This window comes from Artemia sp. Qi Xiang Cuo, chromosome 8 (assembly GCF_049724085.1).
Source record: "Artemia sp. Qi Xiang Cuo chromosome 8, ASM4972408v1, whole genome shotgun sequence".
Taxonomy (NCBI): domain Eukaryota; kingdom Metazoa; phylum Arthropoda; class Branchiopoda; order Anostraca; family Artemiidae; genus Artemia; species Artemia sp. Qi Xiang Cuo.
In genome coordinates this window covers 8598642-8616496 of record NC_142801.1, presented here as the reverse complement: position 1 = coordinate 8616496, position 17855 = coordinate 8598642, and the positions used below count along the sequence as shown (strand labels likewise).

Genomic DNA, 17855 nt, shown 5'->3' with positions numbered 1-17855 from the left:
TCTCGGCCCAGAAGTACAGTTGGGTTATCTTTCCCTATCATTTTCATGTGGGATAAATAATTTGGCAGAAAGTATTACGCAGAAATAGGTTTAATGCAGTAAATGCCCCAAGGCCAGGTACCAGAGAAATATTGTCTGAAATGAAGCTAAATGGACACATTGCATGTTCCAGCAAAATATATCTTGGTCTCGAAGTTATGCCACTCTATTGTAACATTTGATTGGGATAGGGAATGCTGTCAAGATCGGATTGATCCTTTCTGTCAATAAATTACAAATTTCAATTATTATTTGGCAAGAAATTTTGAAGTTTTAATTTACCTTGCTTCACAGTAGTATGGCGCAAACAATTGGCTACATCCATAGTTCCTTCAATTAAGCTAAAAACTGAGTTAGCTCTTCTTCAACTACGTTATTCCCCTCATAATTTGAGATCTTGAAATTCTGGAAATTTATAGTTTTAATATCTTATATTTAATATGTCTTATAGAAGATAAAAAACACAAGAAAAGAGAAAATATAAATTCATAACGTTATAATATTCTTGCTGCATTGCTTTATATTTCTTTTCATAAAAGCGAAATCTATTTTACTTTCATTAGTGTACAGAACATTAATTAGGGACCGGGGGAGAATTTCAAATACAACAAAAACAGCAAGCACTGATATTCTTTGATCTAAACAAGGATATCCCACAGGGAATTCATTAGGTATCTGAGAGATTTTCACTCAAAGGTAACCTCTTGGAAGGGGGAGTCAATTATTAGAGGAGGAAGGAGTACATTTAAAGATTTTTTTCAGGGCTACAATCTGAGTCACAGGCTGATTACTGAAAGTTTCATTCAGATAGGTTAAAACTTATAATATATTAAAGATAATTATTTGTTTAAAAAAAACTGTTTTCCTAATTTAGTAATTAAGATTAATGAACACTTGAACAAGGTATTGACCTTACTCATCCATCCAATCACCTAGGACAAAACATTATAACCAATCCATTAGCCAGATAATCATGTCCAAAATGTTTATGTTTATGAAGCTCTATCTTGAAAAAAGCCACTGAACTGCTGTTTACATTCCATACACTTTTTAGGCTATGGATGATGGCATTCTCAGCTATCTTAGCTTTCAGACAATATATTGGTAGAATGATGTAACTACTAACTAATAGAAATACAAGATGGAGAAATGAGGATTTAAACGGATTCCAAATATATAAAATACGTTCAGCTTAAAGGCACTTATCAAAAGTTAATAGCATAGATAAATTTGAATAATTTTACACTCAAAAAGAGATCCAGTTCCAAGCAAAAATACACTGTCAAATTCTGTTGAAGAGCTGCACAAAAAAATTTCAAGCCCCTAACTAAAAAAGATGAAAAGTAACACTTTCTCTTTCATGGTGTATTCTGTTTCAAAATATAGTATATTCATTTTTTTTAATTAAGGTTTTTCTGGTGTGGGGGGGATTTAATTTATTTTGATTTTTTTTTTTTTACAAATGATGAGAGAGAGCATTTTTTGTTTTTATTTGATTGTGTAGTTGGTAGAAGTTCATTGCAATTTTAGTAGCAACTTTGAGTGAAAATTGACTTTTGCCAAACCAAATGGTGAAACTAAAGCAATATTATCCAGAGTGTAGATTACAAGTAACATTTAATGCAGCTAAGAGGTGCAAGTTGCAGCTCTTGGTTCTATGCAGGGACCAAAATGTGTGCTAGAATAGAGACAGCCAATTGGAGTAGCCTGTTACTCTTTCACCAGTGTTTTAAAGCAAAGTATAACTTTGACCATTTTGCGTATGTAAGTTAGCACCAAGCAGGCATTGTTTTGGGTGTGCTAATCTGCATATCCATGCCCTCTCTATCTCTCCTACTCTATAAAAGAAAACAAATTGCAAGCACAAAAGAAATATCTAATCTTGGGTGGCACTTGTCATTACCAGTGATTGACCTGACATTGGAAGGCCTCAATTCTTGCAGACCATTCTGGAATACATTCTTTTCATATTAAACACCCCTCAATACCCATCTCCTCCAGCTAAACCCAACCAGCCAGCTCACCTTTGACAACAACTTTACCCTGTTCAGAATCTCCTGTGGTTTCTTCTTTCCCATATTTCTACCAAATTTTTCCTCTCTCACAACTCCTATCTTCACCTGTCTACCAGGCAATCGCCTGCTGTTTCATGGCTTCATCTTTCTTTGGTCAAAATAAACCCTGTTCCTCCTCCTATATTCCCTCGATCCTCCACCACCTTCCTGGTTTTCCATCTCCTTGCCACTCAAGACCACACCTGAGTCAACTTATCCTTACCCTGCCCCTGAAAAAAAAAATGCATTGTATCCCTTGTAGTTACCCTAGAAGTGCAACTCTAGTTTGAGAGATCTTGCATGGGCAAACTATTCTATAATTAACACTGCTTGTTCTCCCTTGCTGCCAGATGGAAACTACGACCACCTTTCCGATTCATCACCACCCAACATCCTTGTCCTTTCCCCCGCCTATATACAACCAAAAGGATCAAAACCCCAACTCTAGTGGTCAAAGGTTCCAATGCCCAAAATTGAAACCATTCCTGGGAAACACTCAAATTCATTATTGTCCTTTTTTTTTAGGTCCACACAACACAAGTTTGATTTTTCACCTAGGTTTAATTTTTAATAACTGGAAAATTTATCTCAAACGTCTTTATGTACCCTAAGCATGAATAATACAATACTTGATCATAACTAGTACATTCATTCTTTTTTCAACTTTTATTGTTAAAGTCCTAGCAACCCGTGAACTGATTCCTCAAAAGGTCTTCATACACAGTATGAATATATTATCTAAAAATGATTATTTAAAAAATACATTTTTAAACAAGATTTTTATTATTTCTTTGCTTTTTTACTGTTGTTTAAATCCTAGGCTGGGTTATATCTGGGACCATTAAGGGGAGGAGGTTGCATTGGCACATACATGAATATGATGTTTGGAAAGAGCATAAAATAAGCTATATGTTCTTACAAAATAAAAGCAAACAAGAATATTATTGGGTAAAATTCTACATGAGCTACTTTTAGCTATTCTGATTTCTAAGCCTTAGGAATTTGCCTACTTGACATATCTATACAATTATAATTCTTACAAAACAACATTATACCTCAATTTTCAGTTTCTTTTTCTCTGGTTTTAGTTTTGAAAATACTATTCCTATAATTTGAGTGGAATTTTAAGCCATATGAATGCTTTTTTTAAAAATTTAGGAAATGTATTTGTAGATTTTTGAAACCTTATAAATTGGGATTGAGTAAAGTTGTGAAGCTGAAAATACTTTTCTTGTACTTCATTTAAGTAGATCTGAGGTTTCACTTTTATACCACAAAAAATTTTAAAGGTCATCAAAGGTCATTGTCCTCTAGATGGAGAAGGAGTGGAGGTAGGTACTTCAAAAAACCTTCCTGAGACATACTTTAGTCTGTAGATCCATCCCTGAAAATTTTATTTGCCTAGCCTAACCCCCTTGCAAGATAGCAAAAAGTAGGTTGTCTAGAATTTTACCCATTAACTTAATTTTCACCTGAGTGAAAAAATAGAACTATGAATATAGTCTAGGCATATAATTGGAAATGAATTTAGAATTGGGTAACAATGAGGGTATACCTGATGTCTGATAAATAAAACATGAAAAGTGGTTAGAACATAATATTGGCTCCTTTATAAATTATCAAGTGATTCACTTTCATCCTAGATAAATTATGTAGTCAACTGCAAATTTACCAAATAAGGAACCTTGTGGTACTACTTTTATTTGCTAATTAAGCTTACTTTAGAAGCAACTAATTACTAGTGATCTTATCTGAGAGATTTGAGTCTCCTCTTAACAGCAACGTCAGTTGAGACTTCTTTCAATATGACTAATTTTCTTCCTTCTCAGCACATCACCATTAGCTGCAACTACTTTTAATACAGCAATTATTAATTCATATCAGCTTCAATCTAAAAAGAACAGGCAATCTTTCTTTATAGCAGGTTTTCTTTTTTCCTATATATCACTTAACATGTACATATATCATTGCTAAAACCATCAGTCAAACATAGTCCATATACAAAATCAATCTCCTTTTCTTCACTGACAATACAACAATTACAATATTATCAACATCGGATAAAAATCTGTTTCTCTACCACTTTCCCATACAAAATTAATAAACAGGTCTATCATCCTATACTTCAAAAAATCATCATCAATCAAAATTCCTGATGTGTGTCCTACTAAAAACTCTCCTAAATTTTCCTCTTTGCACAAATTCATCATTTAATTTCTCAAATTTTCATACTCCTTACATTCAACAACATAATGGAAAATACTTTCTATTTCACTACAATTATCACGCTGAGCACTATCAGCTTTGCCTATGATAAACAACCTATGGTTAATACCTACATGGGCCAACTGAAAACAGAACATTAAGTGACCATATTTTCTTTTTAATCTACTTTTTTCTGGGTAAGAGCTATAATACTACTATAATCCCTCATTTCCTCAAAATGTTTTTGGTAAATCCTTCTAAACATCTCTCTAATCTGTTTATATGGTTCTGTAGGAGGTGTAAGGGTCATATTTTGTGCTGTCTGTTTGGCATATTTATCTGCTTTTTCATTACCCAACATGGGCTGGATACCAAAAAATTGTATCACTATTGCTTTCTCAACAATCTTCAGAATCGAACTATAATGCTTATGGACCTCATGATTTAGTTTATTTGGAAAATTCTTTAGGGACTGGAGGGCAGATTTTAGTCACAACATATGAGGAACTTTTATATTGGTTTTCAACACTTTCACTAGTTTTTTTTAATGCCCATTCTAGTGCACTTTCAATTGCTTTTATTTCTGCCTCAAAAACAATTGATTCATTACTTAATGACTTTGTTATCACTGTATTATATTCTGGAACCACTGGTGAACAACCCACTCCAAAACCATTTATTTTTGAACGATCTGTATATATTTTCACATATTCTTGGTACTTGCTATTCAATACTGAGAAGAATTCATATGTCATTAATAGGAGGTTGTTTTCTATTTTGTCCATGTGATCAATCTGACACTTAATGTAAACCCAATCCCAGAGGACCTAGGTGGTTTTTCATAATGTAGCATTTGGGTATTAGGTAATTCTATATCTTCCTAGGTTAGTAGTTCTTCAATATTTTCAAAAGGATTCAGACGTTTTCTATGGTCATTTCTAGTGTTGGTCAGTCCAGGTTTAATTATCAATTTCTTAACTGGGTGATTGAGATCTGCTTTCCATAGATGGTTCATATACATTATAAGCATTTTTTCCCGTCTTGTGCTGAGTTTCTCTACTCCAGACTCGCCCAGGAGAAAAGGAATAGGGGTACTCTGGTGAGCTCCAAATGCTAATCTTAGAGTTGTATTCTGTATCGCATCAAGTTTTCTGAGAGTAGATTCTTGGGCAATGCTGTATATCAAACTCCCATAATCAATTTTAGGTCTTATGTATTTGATATAAGATTGTCTTGCTGTAACTATGTTGACACTATACTTCGCACACAAAAGTATCTTCATCAAATTCAGTCACTTTGTACAGGATTCTTTTAGATATTTGACATGTTGACTAAATTGAAGTTTATCATCAATGTGTATTCCAAGGACTTTGTGACAATTGGTTACAAGCAGTTCCTCTCCAAATAGAGTAAGTTGGGGAGGTCTAATGTTCCTCTTTGATGTGAACCACATGACTTTAGCTTTAGATGGTTCAAAATCAAGATCTATTCCTAGGGACCATAACTATATTTGGTCTAATGTTTCTTGGACCACTTTTTCTGCTTCTTCCACTGTGTTTTGTACTGTCCAAGTATTATTATCGTCTGCAAAGATTCCTCCTTTGCAGTTATTGTCTTCTAGAGGGGTATCAAATTCTCCAACATTATAATAGTCTGGTCCAAGAACACTGCCTTGTGGAACACTTCTTTCCACCTCTATTTCTTCTGATCTTTCTTTCCCTACAGCCACAGAAATTTTCCTATCTGACAGGTAACTCAGCGTAAATTTCATCAAATGTCTATTAATTTTTCTTTAGATAAACCTTCTAGTATCTGTCTGTGAATCAAACTATCAAAAGCTCCTTTAATATCCAAGAACACTGCAATCATTACTTTGCCATTATCAAGTGCATGAATGATGTCTCTCTGCATCCTGATCAGGTTATCTACTGTATTTATCTCTCTGCAAAAACCTGCCTGAATATCCTGCAGCAGGTTAGCTTCATCTACTGCAATTATCAGCCATTCCTTTATTAGCCTTTCATATATCTTACCTCCAACAGGGAGCAGAGTTACAAAATGATGATTTTCTACTTCGTATGGGTATTTGGTTTTGGGATCATGATGGCTGTGCCATTCTTCCAAATTGTAGGGAAATTGCCCTCCTCCCACAACTTATTGATAAGTTGTAGCTGAATATCCTTCCGTTTATCAGTCAACCTTTTAAAGAAAACAGGGTATATGTTGTCACTGACTGATGAAGTCTCTGGTAGTTTCTTTAGAACAAGTTCAAATTTTGGTTTTGAGAAGGGTTTATTGTAATCTGATACTGATTGTTGTGTAGAAAGTTTTCTTGTTTTAGTGAAAGTTGTTGAATGTTGGCTCGGTCTATTTCTTTCATCTTTTATCAGCTCCTATTCATCTTTCTTATGAAGACATAGCCTACACTTTTCCAAATGGATCCCTGAAGCTGAGATTTGCAACAAATTGCTTCTAAGATTCTGCTTTAGCTTCATTTGCTTTTCTAAATTCTGCCTGGGCCAATATTTTTTTCCTATAATTTTCTATTGTCAGAATCTTGTTGTAATTGTTTGAAGTTTGGTTGAGTTTTCTTCTTACTTCAGCTACACTGTTCATTCGACCATACTGGTTCATTCCTAGTCTTGTTGGGAATAGTCTTCTTAGCCACTTCCATCAGCAGATCATGTAATCTTTTAATTTTCTTCTCTGTAGTTATTACTGCTGCCAGTTCTTCTTCAAGACTTATCCTTGTAAGTTCTTCCTGGAAGTAATCCCAGTTAACTTTCTTCAATTTAAAGGTAGGGTGCATTGGTGGGGTTTGACTTCTTAGTGTATATTCTTTATACTTAATTATCACTGGCTCATGATCACTAGTTAAGGCTGGTTCAGGAGTTAAGGTTATGTTTTGTTGATTAATTATTGCTGCTGCTGAGAATGCCAGGTCAATGATAGAGTATACTCCTTTAATTGGATTTCTTCTAGTTTGGAGTCCAAGTGGGGTCACTAGGCCAATGTCATCATTTTTATCCAGAGCACTTAGGATACCTATACCACTACAATTATAAGATCCTCATTAACACCATGCGTCTGAATGGGCATTAAAGTCACCAGTAATAATAAAAGGCTCTTTGTCTTTACCCACTTTTTTCACTTTATTGAAAATGTCCTCTGTTTGTGGTTCATTTCCATCAGGGTTATATACATTAACAATAACTATTGTACCCCTCTTATCCAGGAATACTTGGCAAGCTACTATCTCAATTTTAGAATTTGTGATTTCTTCAATATCTAGATTTTGAAACATTAATGACTTTTTAATGCAAATCAATATTCCTTCTCTTGACTGTTCTGCTCTATCTTTTCTTATTACTTCATAATTTCTAAGTCTACATGAATACTAGGGTTGTAGCTATGTTTCTTGAAAGCACCCAACATCATTTTTTTACTTTTTCTAAATAGCACTCAAATGAATCCCTTTTGCCTTTCATAATAGATTGGATGTTAAAAGGCAGCAACTTCATTCTGGTTTATTTGCTAGATTTGAAATTTCTTCTACATTGATTTCAACTTTGAACAGTGAGTGCATAAGATGATATAACTTCACTATCCTATCTTTCATTTCTAATTCCTTGATGCCTATCACTTCTGGCACTTTATATACAAATAAAACTAGCTGTTGAAGGGTCTTTTTAGGTTGAAGGAGGGGTTGCTCTTTCTCAACCTTCTTATTCAGTACATCTGCATAACTCCAGTGTGCATTAGCTGCTCTTTTCATTGGTATGTTTTGCACATCTGAGATTTTTATGATTTCATGGTTTTGTTAGTGGGCTGGGCAGCTACCAGATTTTGTTGAATGGTTTTCCCACAGTTAGCACAGACACACTTTTTGTATTTTCCTGACTCTTTTGTTTCTAGTTTTAAGGGGCACTCATTAGAAGCATGTTTGTTTGCACATCTCAAGCATACAGCATGTAGTGACCTACATTTTTCTCGAGTGTGGCCATACTTTTGAAATTGGAAGTACTGTATAATTGGTTGGTTGTATCTCTCAATATTCCTTTTTCTTTCATACAGCCCAATACACTGGGGAAGAGAGCTACTCTCAGATGCAACACAAATACTCAGGCTATCTTCTAATTTTTTTGTCTCTTGATTGTATCTTTTCAACCTCTTTAATTCCTTAATCTCAATATTGGTTTCACTTGAGGTCTGTCAGCAGTTCTTCCTTTGTATTATCTAGTGCTATTTGCTTGATTACACTATAACTGACCTGTCTTTTCTCTTCAGGTGCTACAACAACATCATCAAACTTCTGAATTTTCATTAAAGTATCCAATACAGTTTGCAATTGAACATATACAGACAGCTCATTCCTATCATAGTTTGAGCAAAGGTCAAATCTTTCTGTTTGAAGAATTTCCTTTAGTTCTAGAGTGACTGCTCTGTCTGATGGAAGTTTTAACTGTGAGGTGAAAACCACTATTAGATTAGTCCCTGATTCACTGTTTATAAACTCACTAGTTGCCTCTATTCTATTATTTCTAGCAATGAAATTTTTCTGGAAATCTTTCAATTATAGGAAGTTTTACAGTTTTAGAAGTTTCTTGCTCAAGAGGTGAGCCACTTCTCTTACTATTTCTTTTCAGTACATTTCTAATCCCTTCAGCTTCCATAGTACTTACAACATTTGTGATGTCCTCCTCTTCTTCCTGGAGGAGGGGAGGATAATCAACTGACAACCATGAAAATCTATTATGGACACTTAATGAAGGTACAAATTGTAAATTCTGGGTTTAGGGTGCATGATATAAATGACCTTGATGACTGGAACATGGCAGAGGTGCATAGTAAACTGTAGTGGGCCTTTGTGTTTCCTGATGTTGAGTGAAAAAAATTGTAAGTGAAAATTTTTAGGTGCTTGATGGGGCTGTCCAGAGTATACTGGAAATGGATGGGTGAGAGATGGTGAGTATGCTATGTGTGGTGGTGAGAATGATGTTTGTGGAGGGGACAATCCTACTTGTGCTGGTGTTGATCCTGTTTGTGTTATATGGTTGGTCTGTTGTGGATGGCTAGTACCCACTGTGACACTTCCCCAAGGGGGAACCCCCATTAAAGGGTAGGAATTCATTAATCAGGCCTAATCCAAATATTCTAAATGCTCTTACCCAAAATAAAAACTTCAGAATACCAAATAATCTAAAAAATAAGCCTTGGCAAAAAAAAGTTCAATTGTACTGTGTTGTCTGTTTTCCTCTGATAACAAGAGATAATTCCCTGTTCACCAATTTTGAATTTGGTAGATTTTTTTCTATACTGCAAGGCTATTACAATTGCATCCCTTTATGTTTTTTTTTCTAAATTTATGAAATGTATTTTCAGATCTCTGAAACCTTGTAATTGGGATTGAGCAAAGTTGTGAAACTGAAAACAGTTTCCTTATACTTCATTTAAGAAGAAGATCTGTTTTGCAAGATTTCACTTTCATAACCCAAAGATTTTTAAAGGTCACCAAAGGTCACTGCCCTCCAGAGGGGGAAGGAGTGGAGGTGGGTACTACAAAATACCTGGTAAAATTTTAGTTTAGCCAGGTTTTGCTATTTTGGAAATGGGTTAGGTTAGGAAATTGAAACTTTCAGTAATAAATTCAGGGCCGAAAACATACTCTGGGAATGTATTGCCAAGCTTCTATATAAACCCTATTATGGTTCTTAAGTCTTAGAAATTTGTCTAATTGACAGGTTTCTCATCTAGGCCTATTGAAATTTTGACAAAACAACATTTTACCTTAATCTTCAGTTATCATTTTTTTCTTCAGATTTAGTTCTGAAAATGCAAATCCTGTTATTTGAGTACTAAAAGAATTGGTAAAATTCTATTTTAGCTACTGTTGGCCATCTTGGAAAGGGGTTAGGTTAGGAAAATGAAACTTTCAGGGGTGGATCTGAAGGCTAAAGTATGTCCTGGGAAGGTATTTTGAAGTACCTAGCTCCACTCCTTCTCCTTCTAGAGGGTCCTGAAATTTGCCTACATGACAGGTCTATACCCATTGAAATTTTGAGAAAACAACATTTTATCTTAATTTTCAGTTATCAGTTTCTTTTTCTCTGGCTTTAGCTCTGAATATACAATTTCAGTTATTTGAGTAGACTTTAAGTCATATCAATGGTTTTTTTTTCAAAATTTAGGATATGTATTTGCATATCTTTAAAACCATATGAATTGGGATTGAGCAAAGTTGTGAAGCTGAAAACAATTTTGTTGTACTTCATTTAAGCAGAAGATCTATTTTACAAAGTTTCACTTCTAAAACTTGTAAACTTTTTTTTTTTTTGACAACAGCAACACTTAAGAAATTTTAAAAATAAGTTTCTTGTGAATTATTGTCTCGATTAATCAGTTGCTGTACTGAACCCCTCGTGCTCAAAATCCTCCTCAGGGCCATACTGTGGTGTTTCTTTCGTGGAAGTTTTCCCCACTGTAGAGTGCAGACGGTCTGGTATCATACTATTATCCTTTCCTTTTTAGCTTTTCAAAAGGCAATGCAAAGAACTCCCCCTAAAAAAGGTCCCTCTGGATCCCACCCCAAATACTAATGAAATTGATCCACTTTTGCCCCATCCTGGCTGGTCAAGATCCCTATCACAAAGCTCACATGAAAGCTCAAATCCTGAGAATAGGACAATGATCAGTGTTGGAGCAAATGTCACTATAGATGATAATGGCTTTCAAGAGGTCCTTTTTAGAAGCTCCAAAAAAGGAAAAAAAAACATCCCCAATCAAAAGTATTTCCCCTCCTCCTTTTCAAGATTATCCTTCCCAAAACTTAGGAATTTACCTCAAAATTTCTCCAAAAACTCCCTTTGAAATAGCAAAGATTACTACAATAAGGGTTGCAATTTTCAAAATGTTAAAATCAATATTTTCTCTTAACATTAACCGTGATGGATCTTTGCTAATAGCTGTCCAAGATCAGAAATCAGCTGATATAATACTTAATCTAAAATCTCTTCTGAATACCCCAATTAACTCATCTAAATGAAACCCAAAAGAATCCCCAACAATAATATAGTAGTTTATAATGTTCCCCTAGAAATACTAATGCAGGAGTTAAAAGAAGGGCTCTCAGATAGGGCTGGTAACGCAATCCCTGTAGAAGATGTCACTCAACTGGGCAAACCCAACTCTAATGGATTAAAAACGAGTAGATCTTTCCTATTTACACTGAAGGAAAAAATTAATATCCCAGAAAAGTTATTCCTATTTGGGCAAATCAACCCGCACAAGGAATACAAGCCAAAGCCTATCCAGTGTCAGAAGTGTCTGAAACTGGGACACACAACAAATAAATTCAATTAAACTCTCCTCGCCTGTTGCAACCGTAAAGGCTCCCATCCTAAAGATTTGAGAACTTGCAACAACACTCGGCCTGAATATATCAATTGTAATGGCCTACATGAATCCACCTATAAATTACAATGCCCTCCATATAGGAAAACAGCACTAACACTCCAAATAGCAACAGAGAAGGCTATTCCATACCCTTTTGCAGCTATGGAAGCAAATGCTGCCCAATCACACCAAATAAAACCTATATTGAGATCAAATAAAACTCCCAAGTCAAACACTCCCAATGCATCAAGTACTCCTCACAAAACGCCATCCTTTAAGCCCCCAGCTCACATCTCTATCAGAAAGAATCACCAAGCCAACTAGCCTCCTTGCCTAGTGAGATGAGGTCGGCCTGGCACCCCCTCCCAACAAGAAACGAACCAGAAACACTACTAGGAATTGATCCCTTAACTGACAAACTGGATACACACCCAAACATTCAAACCCCAAATATATGCTAATTCACTCGAAACTGCAGGGCACTTCACGCCGTGAATATACAACAACAACAGAAAACAAAAGTCATTGCTGAATCGGCAAAATCTACATCCCTAATCATATGCTCATTCAAGCAAAAAAGATCTTGCTCTACTATTAACAAAGCTGAACATTGATACACAGTCATATGAAAAATAAAACAACAACTCAACACATATCAATACTCCAGTGGAACGTAAGATCACTTACAGAAAATAAGTTAAATGAACTAATATCTTTTATGAATAATAATTCCACCTATATTGCTTGCTTCCAGGAAACTCATTTAACCCAAAATCAACAAATTAAGTCTCTAGGATACACTATCCTGAGAAAGGATAGATCATCAGAGAGAAAAGGAGGTGAAGTAGCTTTAATAGTTAATAATAATATAAAATTCTGTGGCATCAACTTTCCAGATTTTGTAAATTATGTTGATGCAATTGGTAACAGTGTTTGGCTGAATAATACAAAAACTTACATAATAAGCTTTTATAACCCTAATGGCATAACTACAGATGCCATGGATTTCTTCAGCTATATAAATAATTCTAATATGTTGAAAAATATTATTATTTGTGGAGACTTTAATGCACACAGCCTTTTGTGGGGGAATAAACCAGTAAATAAAGCTGGTAAGTTCATTGAGCATATGACTTCAAATAATAATGAATTAGCTGTTGCTACTCCTCCAAACCTGAATACATATTTCAACCCCAAAAGTGGCAGTTTCTCTAGAGTTGACCTACAAATTGTGTCATTAAATATTCTGAATAAAATTTATATAAATAAAATTGATAGTCTATGTGCTGACCACTTTGCCATAGTTTGCTCCCTAAACGAACCTGCTGAAACCCTATCACATACCTCCAAATATTTCAACACTAAAGCAAATTGGCCTATGTTCCAAAATAAGCTAAATGATGAAATTACAAATTTCACCCAAAATTCATGCACTTCAAACGCAACAGCTGAAACACATGCTGAAGTTTTGGCATCTTTACTAATAAATACAGCTAATCATGCTATCCCCAGGACAACACCCAGGAAAACCTTCCCTAAACATATTCCGAAAGTATAGTGGACAAATGAGTGCCAAAATAAATGGAGAACAAAAAAGGCAGCTAGGAGAAAATTCTTAAAAAACCATCACCTACTACATATTTAAAAAAATTACAAGCAGAATCTAATCCAAAAAGGACCATAATAAACGCTAAATATAGCTACTGGAATAATTTTGCAAATAATCTCTCCAGAGAAACACATGAGCCAATTATACATAAAGTCATAAGCCACATCTGTGGGAAAAAGACTTCCCCCAACGCACTCCTGTATGAGCTTATACAGAATAATACCCATTATGACAATGATAATGAAAAAGCTAAGCTATTTGCCACTCTTTTTGTTAATAAGTTAACATCAAACAATTGTAGCAAAATACCCCCAATTCCTATGAACCCAAGTTACCAACCTCGCCCAGGATCCGAGTATATAACCAGCCCATTTTCAATCCAGGAAATGAGAAATGCAATACATCATATTAGGACCAAGACTAGCGGCAGCTATGACAATATACACCCTACATGGATAAAGAATCTCACCCCTTCATACAAACAGGAACTTCTAAATTGTTATAATCATGCTTGGGCTTCATCTATGTTCCCCAATATCTGGAAATGTTCGTCCCTCTTACCAATCCTAAAGAAAAATAAACCCAAAAATAACCCGGAGTCCTATAGGCCCATAATGATTACTCCTGCGATGGGGAAAATAATGGAGAAAATTATCTATTACTGACTTCTCTGGTTTGTTGAAAAAAATAATATGATCCCTCACACTCAAACTGGCTTCAGGATACACCATTCCTCAACAGATGCTTTCATATTGCTAACAAATACAATAAATGAATCATTCTCAAAAAATAATGTCCTAGTTGCAGCTTTCCTAGATTTTGAAGGGGCATATGATAATGTGAACCACCAAATCCTTTTAATTAAACTTGCAAACCTTAGACTACCCCCCAAGCTAGTATCTTTTATAAAATCTTTTATAGAATTGCGAAGTTTCATTGTTTGTGTAGGTTCAGCCTCTTCACCCCAAAAGACAATAGCCAAAGGCCTTCCTCAGGGAACAGTCCTCAGCTGCCTCCTTTTTGCCCTGTATCTCTGGGACATGAATCTCCTCCACACGAATCTACAATATGTTGATGATCTGGTACTATAGTCATCTGGCAACACCTTTGAGATTGCACAGTCAAAGCTGCAAAAGTCACTTTTCCAATTTGAAAAATTTTTCTCAACATTCAGGTTTACCCATTGCACCCACAAAGTAAAAAATAATCCAGTTTCACCGAAAGTAAGACTATTTTAATGAAAGACTAATTCTAAATGGAACAACTAATCCAGATGATAATCATATTAATTACCTAGGGCTCATGCTTGACCAAAAACTGTATTTCCACCTCCATATTTCAAACACAATAAAAAAATGCTATAGAAAAACAATTATACTAAAAAGACTCCTTTCTACACCCTAGGGCTGTAAGGAGAAAACCTTACTTCAGTTTTATAAATCACATATAAGACACCATATTGACTAGGGGCTCATCGTCTATGGTCCATGTGCAAAGACCCAGATGCAAAAAATTGAAACAATACAAAATGATACTAATACATCTCATATTTGGTCTTAGGAAACCCACAATCACCAAGTTTCTGCTTATGGAGAGTGGATTAACAACAATAAGGGAGAGACGTAGCTTTCTCTTGATAAAACATCTTACAAAAATTGAATTAAATATCTCAAACACCATACATAATTGGTTAAGAAATCCAGTCATTTATAGAGACATTGCAGATGAGTGCAGATATTCAGAAGAAGTTCCCTGTACCCGCAAAGTCTATTGCACCTACTTTCCCCCAATCCCCTCCATGGAATTGGTCAATCCACATAGTAAATACTGATTTCTCAAAGTGGACTAAAGATTTAACACCCATTGGTTTTGACCAGAAAAAAATTTCTGAACTTAATACAATTACTTATAAAAACCATTTCCAAATATTTGTTGATGGGTCCAAAATGAATGAGAAGGTAGCGAGTGGTGCCTTCCTTCCTCACCTGAACATTGCAATGGTTGAGAGATTGTATAATAATGTATCTATAATGTCTGCAGAGTTAAATGCCATAATGATGGCATTAGAACACCTTATGGAAAATAAACCCTTGATTGCTATTTCAAATAATATTATAGTTTATTCTGACTCTTTATCAAGCCTTGAGTTGCTGTCTTCAGCTCCTCAGTAAAAGTTGGATATTGACACTTATCATTGTCTTAGTATTATAGATAATTCAAGTGGCATAAGAACTTATCTTCAGTATATTCCTAGCCACTCTGCTATAAGTGGTAATCATCAGGTTAATAAAATAGCAAAAAAATGCTATAAATATTGACCAGCCAAGTGGGAGACCAATCCCCATTAGAAATATTTACAAATGGAGACTCTCAGATATTATGTTTAATAAGGAAAATTCTACTCCTTCCCCCTTTCCCAATTAGTACTGTTCTAAAATTTATCACAAAATTCGTTCTGGAACAAATGGACTAAACTTTCTTGCATTCTCAAATCAGTTTCCTAATTCAAGTGGTTCAGTTCCACCAACGATACTTTAGTGCCCAAAGCGCCCAAGAACCCAAAACATTTACTTTAGCGCCCAAGAACCCATAGCTCCCAATTTGGAAGATGAAGAAAAACACACCCAAGCATTAATTTATAAAACTAAGTATTAAGATATTTCACCTTTAGTGCTGCGAATTCTTCTTTCTTCTGTAAATAGCAATTTAAAAATTATCCTTACAACTTTGTAAATCATAGATGATGCGGGCATACGTACAAAAATTTTACTATTCACAAAGATTAGAGTCAGCCATCCAATGTGTTTGCAAAGGGAACTTGACAAAGAGAGATCATATCAAGTTACAAGAGGGGAAATTTGGCTTCTGTCGGCAAAACATATTTCGCAGAGACATATCAAGTTACAGGAGAGATCAACTTTGGGTTCTTTCTGGGCGTTCAGAAATATTTCAAATATGTCATTCATTTTTGGGTTCTGATAAATTAAAAATGCTTATATTACCTGCAAGTGGGCATTGGCCTTGCTTGGGTTTATGATGCCCTATATTGCATTTATTAAGTGGAAAAAAATGACCCTCAGATTTGTCATTAAATGAAAAGTGTGCTCAATTGCTACAGCTCTTTTCGACTTTCTTATTGAAAAAAACCAGGTTTTTTAGTGTCCAGGTTATCTAATTCTCTTTGTAAGCCAAAAAATGAGGACCATGTTCCTTGTCATTTCAAAAGATGAAGGGCTATCTTCAAATCGATAAAGAATTGAAAATAAGCTGTCACTCACCATAAGTTGGATAAAAAACTCAATTAATCAGTACAGAGGTAAGTCTCAGGGGTTACATAATATTTCTGGAGATGGAACTATATCTTCTTGACTAGTAGCTCATTTGAAAGCCCGTTTTTCTCTTATTAATAATAGATATGTCATATCATGTTTGAAAGGCTTGAAAGTCTAGAAGTCCCATTTAAAATTAAATGAAAATATATATTTTTAATGACAGTTGGGTGTTGGCCTTGGGCTTATTGGCCCACATAGTACTTTATTTAATAATCGTGTCCCTAGTGTAAATAGTATGGGGCTCCTACAAAAGGGTAGTCGTTGTAGCAGTAGTGTTATCAGTAGGTAGTAGTATTATCAGTAGGTAGTTATATAGAGGGAATTTTTATTAGTTCAACATACCTGAAAGTTCCAATATAATGCTCAAAGGGGTTAACAAGGAATTTCTAATACGCCCTTTTGCAAAATCATTTTAAGGCGAGGAAATTGATCATTGCGAAAAATTGTCGCAATGTATATATATATATATATATATATATATATATATATATATATATATATATATATATATATATATATATATATATATATATATATATATATATATATATATATATATATATATATATATATATATATATATATATATATATATATATATATATATATATATATATATATATATATATATATATATATATATATATATATATATGTATATTATATATATATATATATATATATATATATATATATATATATATATATATATATATATATATATATATATATATATATAAATTAAAGTTATAAATTAATATATATATATTAAAGTTACCTCCTCAAAAAGTACCAAATGTGTAGGATTTTCAAAGATATGCAGGGCCTAGGCGGAATCAAAGTTGTCATTTTTATTTTCGAATCTCAGGGATTATTCTATTGAGATTTTGTGTTCATGCAAACGTTCACCAAGTTGTTGATGGGTTCTACCTGTGTAAAATTTACCACATGAACACAGGGACTCTGTAGACACTACCAGGGGCGCCCATGAGGGTGGGGGCAAGGGAGGAGGGGGGGCTCCACCCCCCCCTGTCTGAATGACAGTGTCATTTATTTGTACTAATTTAAAATACTTTCCACAGATTAAGTTTTCAAAGAAAAGTAAAGAGCTCTATTAAGCCAAAACTGGGTAGAAATAAAGTAGAATAATCTTCCAAGAATAAAACTATCACAAATCACTATCAATAATTAAATGAAACTCAAAACGAACAGAAATTACAATAA

At 34.4% G+C, this 17855-nt stretch overlaps 1 protein-coding gene across 6 annotated transcripts in view; it reads right to left on the bottom strand.

Moving 5' to 3' along the window:
- Positions 1-17855, bottom strand: part of LOC148949130 (uncharacterized) — a 173066-nt gene that overhangs the window by 31205 nt on the left and 124006 nt on the right. For 3 of the 6 annotated variants that reach the window (XM_089093189.1, XM_089093188.1, XM_089093192.1), the window contains one exon: positions 322-444. In XM_089093189.1, the coding sequence (XP_088949315.1) occupies positions 322-364 (43 nt within the window). In that variant the 5' untranslated portion in view covers positions 365-444. Of the gene's footprint in view, positions 1-321; positions 445-3813; positions 3985-10085; positions 10153-17855 lie in introns of those variants that run through there. The other 3 variants (XM_089093191.1, XM_089093190.1, XM_089093193.1) reach the window with 3 other exon arrangements.